At 39.6% G+C, this 6,662-nt stretch overlaps 1 protein-coding gene across 2 annotated transcripts; it reads right to left on the reverse strand.

The window, feature by feature from the left end:
* Nucleotides 1–3,210: 3,210 nt before the first annotated feature.
* Nucleotides 3,211–6,104, reverse strand: LOC149820785 (DNA polymerase zeta catalytic subunit-like). Of its 2 annotated transcripts, XM_089983510.1 has the most exons (7): nt 5,923–6,104; nt 5,679–5,761; nt 5,016–5,073; nt 4,356–4,405; nt 4,101–4,213; nt 3,872–3,914; nt 3,211–3,377 (listed from the first exon to the last, which is right to left on the reverse strand). In XM_089983510.1, the coding sequence occupies exons 1-7, from the start codon at nt 6,032–6,034 to the stop codon at nt 3,339–3,341; spliced, it is 498 nt and encodes a 165-aa protein (XP_089839636.1). In that variant the 5' UTR covers nt 6,035–6,104; the 3' UTR covers nt 3,211–3,338. The 2 variants fall into 2 exon arrangements, with proteins under 2 accessions (XP_089839636.1, XP_089839635.1); XM_089983509.1 differs by lacking the exon at nt 3,211–3,377 and having other exon boundaries at nt 3,428–3,914.
* Between the last annotated feature and the right edge of the window lie 558 nt (nt 6,105–6,662).

Below are 6,662 nucleotides of genomic sequence, written 5' to 3' on the forward strand. Positions count from 1 at the left end.
ACAAAGCAACAACAGCAGAAACTAATTTTGCGAAAAATGCCACCAAGTTGACGGGACATCACAAGTTCAAAACCCATAGGTGGCATCCTTTGCTACAAGGTCGAAGATGGATGTACTCCCCAGTGCGCAGGGGGGACCTCAAGGGTTTTACCAACTGGAGGCCAGCCAATCTGTGGTCAGTGATTTTTTTATTTTTTATTTGGGGGGGGGGGGGGGGTCCCTTGGACTATCCAAAAAAAAAACTAATTTTACAAAAGGTGCAAAACAGATATACACAACACCATAACAAACTTGAACTTTCCTTGGAAAAAATTATGCAGAGCAACCATTAAATCTTCAATTTAAGAGATCAATGCTTGGAGTTCACTAGAAATATGCAAATGAGGAAGGAAACAAAAGAAACATCAACATCACACCCCTCAGCTACTAATAGTTGCAATTTGTGCCCTATTGAATATTCAAAATAAGAAGGCAAAGAATGCAAAACAGTACCATAAATTGAAGAAGATAGGGAATATGTGATTCATAAGGCTGGAAGCATCTGTTTAATATTGCACCACCCTGACAATCAAAAAATCCAGACATCAAACAGGCCACTTACTAGATGTGAGATATAAAAAACAAATAGTGAAAACAATTCAGTTAGGAATATAAAACCTATAAATGCATTTAAGAGGAATAATGTGTTGAACGAAAACAAGGAAGCCTGTATGGTTACCAGAGACAAAGAGAAGGGGGGGAATCATCTTTCCCAGCTCAAACATCAAGCATATATTCAGGAAACAGAACAGTTGGAACATCTTTTTCATCATATTGTCCTTTTTGAATAGACAGGCTTGACAATAACCTACTGTAAGTGTCTATCAGATATAACCCCTCAAAATAATGTCCTGTTTCAGACATCCTTTGGCTTCAACCAAAGACAGAATTTTACATGGAAACGGAGTTTCCATGAGATTGAATTTACCAACTCATCAGCAGCAGCTTTCAGCATAGATTCTTCATATCCAACATTAAGTTTGACTCCAGCTATTCATGTTTACATAGTTTGGTTTGTCTCTCTTCCCCATTTTCCTTCATATTCTCTTCATTTATTTTCTCAATCACAGTCTGGATTATTGAGGCAAGGACCCAAATGAGCATGAATATTTATACTCCATAACAGAACCCCTTTGACATGATGGAAAAATCTTATCATTCTAAAGTGATTTCTATAATCGTGGAAAAGGAAGCAGTCATCCTAACGAGGAAGGCATAGATATATTAAGTAAGTTGAATCTCATTCAAACAAGTGTGCAGGAAGAAATAAAGCATCCACAGCGGAGAACCACCACGATTGATGAAATGGCTGCACTTGAAGAATAATGAAACGTGGAAGGTTACTTCTCTAGCTTAAGGTAGAAAGCTAGTAAGACGCAAATGGGCATACTTTTAATTCTAAAATAGACAGATCAACCGACAAATTCAAAACAAGAATCATTATGAAGGGGTGCAATCAAAGCTAAGAAATAGTCTATCGTGAAGCATTTGCTTAAGTCACAAAATTAAATTTCACCACGATTCTCATTGCTCTAACAACTCACAAGAGTTATATGTTGCATCGGTTGAATGCCAAAAATGTATTTCTTCATGGAAACTTGCATAAAGGCATGCATATGTCATTTCCTCGTGATTTTAGAATGCATGATTAGAATAAAAAGTAAGCAAACCAAGAAAGGCCATCTAGTGGAATTAGACGGTTGCCAAAGGCATGGTTTGAGAGATTTGGCAAGGGAATAATAATTTTTTATACTGATCATGTATGCAAATGAGATAGTTACTGCAGGTGATGAAATAAGGGAAGGTCAATAGATCAAAGAAGCATCAAAATGATGTTTCTGACATCAAAGATGTAAGACTTCGTTGTTATTTTACCAGCACAGAGGTGCTCAAGTCTCAAAAAGGCATTATTTTATCTTTCCAAGAAATATGTGCTAGATCGACTTAAGAAAAGAGGAACATTAGGATGCAAAAACACATATAGTCCCATCAAACCCAAAATAAATTGTGAAGTAAACATAATGAGACATTCAAGGATGTAGATATGTAACAAATACTAGTGGACAAACTCATCCATCTCACTATCACTCAACCAACTATAGCTCATGTGTTGAGTGTAAGCAATAGATTTGTGTGAGGACCTTCTCCTTCTCACAGGTCCCACTAATTTATATCTTGAAGGAATCGCAGTCATTCCAATGTTCATACACATTGTTGCATTATTGCATTCCATGTCACCTCAATATGGGTATGGGTACGGAGGGTAAGACACGGCGATTTCAAAAAATGAGGGTACAGGACATGGCTATATATAGAGAGAAAGAGAGAGAGAGAGAGAGAGTTTGGGTCTTGGTGTTTTGAGGGTCCTCACTTGAACCTTAATATAAAATGGGCTGGGTTTGGATCATATGTGGATCCATGGATTAAGGTAAGTGAAGACCCAGCCCTTTTATATTAACGTTCAATATAAAAGGGAAAGGGGGAAGACGGCGAAGAAGGAGGGGCCAAGTGGGGACCAAGCCTCTCTCTCTCTCTCTCTCTCTCTCTCTCTCTCTCTCTCTCTCTCTCTCTTTATTCTTCTTCCTTCTCCTCTTTCTCTTTTGTCTTCTTCTTCCTTCTCCTCATCTTTCTTCTTCTTCTTCTTCTTCTTCCTTCTCCACCTCTTTCTTCTTCTTCTTCTTCTTCGTTCCTGCCTTTCTTTCACTGACGTCAAAAAACAAAAATGGGGTCGGTGTTGGACCCGACCCGGTGCAGTTTGGGACCCGACCCACGGCGTACCCACACTATGCTCGGTACCCCCCCCCCCGTGTCGACACGGGTACGCCGACTCCTTTGGCATGTCCCGCTTACATAGGTTGCATTTTCCCCTTCCTCCCTCCATTTTCTTTGTCTTGTGGACATGCATCCATTCACTGTGTACAAGGAGGTAGCAAAATAATGATTGAAAAACTGCTTAACTGCATGGATCAAGAGATATTGAAACCTTCACCACTACTCTTTCAATAGCTAATAACTTGATGATTCTAGCACCCTGGAATTGTATCAATTGTTCGATGCAACAGACACAAATACCAAATTCTCAATTATTCAAAAAGAAGTCCAGAATTACAAGCACAAATCTCCTTCACTGTGGAGCACTAGACAGTTACAGATGAATTACTGGTCAAACTACATCTCTAGGTACTCCAGTCTCATAGAATGAGAAGAGTATTATAAGTTCTTGGAAGATCTAGTTAAAAAATCACAAACTTTACATGACCATGTCTTCCAGAGCAACATCAACTTTCAATATTTGCAACCTATGCTTCTTCAACGAAAGAAAGTCGATGATTGTTTCCCTGCATTGAAAAGTTCATGAATGACAGGATAGGGTCCAAGTAGACAGGACATGAAGAGAAGGCAATCTTACCTCATCTACATCAGCTTCTTTCCAAGTACACTCCATTTTCATGATAATCCCAGATCAATTGCAAGCAAAATCAATACTTATAATGTTTTCCCATTTCACATGACATATATAATTTCCATGTCTATAAGATTTTGGCATAATTACCGACATATTAATCCATTAACCTAGAGGAAAAAAACATGTAGTCATGCATGGCAGGCAATCCCACTAATAATGACAATACATTTTGTATTTTGCTCTTCAAAACAAAAAGAGTGAAAGAAGCCTCCAATATACATACATATAGGGGAGGAGAGATCTATAGTTACAACAGACAGAATCAAAGATGTCATAAACTTCAAGCAGTACAAGCCATGAGCATACTAAATTGCATATAAGCTAATATGTGACTGAGTGAATACAAGTAGATCCAGAAACGTGTACCAGTAAGAGAGAAGCCACATGAGAAACTTCATGAGGATAGTATCTGAAACAGGATTAAGGCATTCACTAGATACTTTTACACATTATATCCCTAGGTCAAATCAAGTAATGCTCCCCTTTGTTAGAAAACTAAACAGTTTCGTAAACAGAGTAAATGAAGACTTGTAGGTATAACAAGTACAAATAAAACACTCAAAAGCCAGAGCTCTGCAATAGATTATGCGGATACAAGTAAATCTTGATAAAGGGCTCATCGGATGAATGATAGCCATAAAATCGCTTGGCTGTTACAAGCTTGCAGCTATGCACATGTTGTCGTTTTGACCCATACGAACTTCCCAACTGTCAAAACAACAAAAATCAATTCTTATGGCCATTGAGAGCCATCATCAATCAATTGGGACAATAAAAATTAAACCTTATCATGTTGGTAATAAGAACAGTTCATTATGGACTTGGTCCAAACAGATGTTGCCAAGCTCACCTTTAAAGCTTTCTCAATTGCAGAAGCAAAAAGATAGGTGTAAGGCTGACCTGTAAGCAGATGTACATTACATTAGAAGGTTGAAGCATAATTACAAATGCATGCCACTAAATAACATAAAATAAACGATAAAATTCTTTAAAGATAACAAGGTTTCCAAAGACAATTATTCATAGATCAGACAGTTCATGTGATAAGCTTTCCACTTGACCTCAGCACACGAACTTCATTGTTAGGCAAATCAGCTCCATGGAATAAACATAATTTAACTGCTAAACGATGTTCAATAGAATATAGAATCATTAATCTAGAAACACAACCGCCAATTTTGAAATATAGAATATGGCCTGCTAACCTGACCAAACTGTAACCCCCACCACCACACACACACAAAACCAAAAAATAAGTCACTAAATCAACAAGAATCTGAAACATCAATCATCTAGCAAACCATCCTACTAAGACATGCAATGCATCCAAGAACACTACACAGATCTTATCAATGTCTCAAGACCAAGATCATAATCTTGGGATCACCATAACTGACAAGGGAACTGGGGAAGTCCTAAGGACCTAAAAACATCCTAGTCGAATTTTAGAAAGCCTAAAACCTTGAAGCAGAAATAAGTTGAAACCAATAGATCAGATCACGATGCTCACCTTCTTGAGAACTTTGAGCAAGAGCGTCAGAACAAGGCACATACAGATATGGTAAAACCTGAAATTGTATCAAACCAAAGTTAGTGACAAGCATACTACGCAAAAGCAGTAAATGTTGAACAGATAATCAGATCAAAATTTATATCCAAAAGACCTTCTCATCGAGCTGCATATAGCTCCAATGGTATGTCCAATATGTTCGGATTGTGGCCGAGCCACATTCAATGGTAAAACTCAATTATCATTACACCTCCCGATCCGTACTGACATATCCAGGCAGTATCTCGTTCTCGTTTTGTCATGCCAAAAGGTCGCTTTTAAGTTCAAGAACAGTCATCCATTTGTGGTCTGTTTGTGCTTGTAGCCTTGTATTGCGCACACGCAGATGTGCAACACAGACTTGCATACATATATGTGTGTGACGTGTCCGTTCAACGTGCATAAAGTTCTTAGTGCAGATGAGTGAACAACTGTTTCGGTATCAATGGGAGCAAAAACGCATTGTCGCAAGAATTCAAATTTCAACACTGATTTCGGTATCAATGAGAAAAAAAAACACATTGTCGCAACAATTCAAACTTCAACAATACACACATACACACGCACGCGAAGAAATCACGTAACTATAAATCAGGCAGGAAGGAAAGAAAACAGGATTTGTACCCCATGAACATGCAAGCAAGTTTTCTGTCCAGAGAGCGTCGACCCGTAAATCCTTATCACAGGAGCTTCGGACGCACTCTGGCCTGCAAATTACCACAGATAACGTGCATCGCCAATTCAATTGCACGCCCGAATCGAATACGAAACCGAATTCGTGTTAGCGTCGACAAAAAACGATTCATATCAGCAAAGAATATCAATGAAAAAACAGCGAATTCCAGCAATTAGGTCAATAAATGATTACCTTGGAAGCTGCTGTATGAAACATCGAAATCTGGTATCGGAGGAGCCATGTAATAATCGTGAGAAACGATCCGAAGGCTGAAACCCTTTGACTCTCCTTCCTGTGACGCCATTTTCCGACGAAACTAGGGCACGTATTTACCATGGAGCAAGAAGTGATAACGGAGGGAGACGGCCTCGGTGCCGCCCTCACTGCTTCGTATTTGAACTCTTTGCCGCCCTTTTGGGGTATTTATAGTCGAAGTGATGGAAGGGATGAATGGGAAGTTAGCTTCCAAGGCACGCCGCACGCGTACGTTGTTCTTGCATCTCGAATCGTTACGCTGGGCTGACGAGTTGGGCTTCTTTGAGACGGTAAACGAGTCGGCTTGGTCATGGCGTGCCGGGTGCAGTTAGGGGTGAGCATCGGGCCGGGCCTGTTTAGAGCCCGGTCCGCCAGGCTTTTAAGTGTGGCTAGTTTACCAACGGGCAGGGTTTTGGCCCGGTTCCTACCGGGCTGGAGTTTGAAGAGTAAGCCCAGGCCCAGGCCCATTGATCCAGTGGGTTGGGTACGGCGTGGCCCGACCCAAATTCATTTGTAAATAGTAACCTAACCAGTTAGGTAAATAGTAATAGTTACTACAATAGTTAATTTTAAAAATTTTATATTATTAACACATTAATAAATAAATCATGCCCATCAAGCCGGCTTGGCAGCCCGCGGGCCGGCCAAAACCAAGTCCACTTATATAATGGGACAGA

The sequence above is a fragment of the Nuphar pumila genome, chromosome 12 (genome assembly GCF_984573655.1).
Source record: "Nuphar pumila chromosome 12, dmNupPumi1.hap1.1, whole genome shotgun sequence".
NCBI classification, from domain to species: Eukaryota; Viridiplantae; Streptophyta; class Magnoliopsida; order Nymphaeales; family Nymphaeaceae; genus Nuphar; species Nuphar pumila.

What these genes read in the sequence shown, in the direction of transcription:
- LOC149820785 (XM_089983509.1), bottom strand. Translation starts at nt 6,034, where the DNA reads ATGGCGTCACAGGAAGGAGAGTCAAAGGGTTTCAGCCTTCGGATCGTT. An exon ending in CTTGCTTGCATGTTCATGGG is followed by an intron (nt 5,074 to 5,678) that starts GTACAAATCCTG and finishes ATACAATTTCAG; the next exon opens with GTTTTACCATATCTGTATGT. An exon ending in CAATTGAGAAAGCTTTAAAG is followed by an intron (nt 4,214 to 4,355) that starts GTGAGCTTGGCA and finishes TTGTTTTGACAG; the next exon opens with TTGGGAAGTTCGTATGGGTC.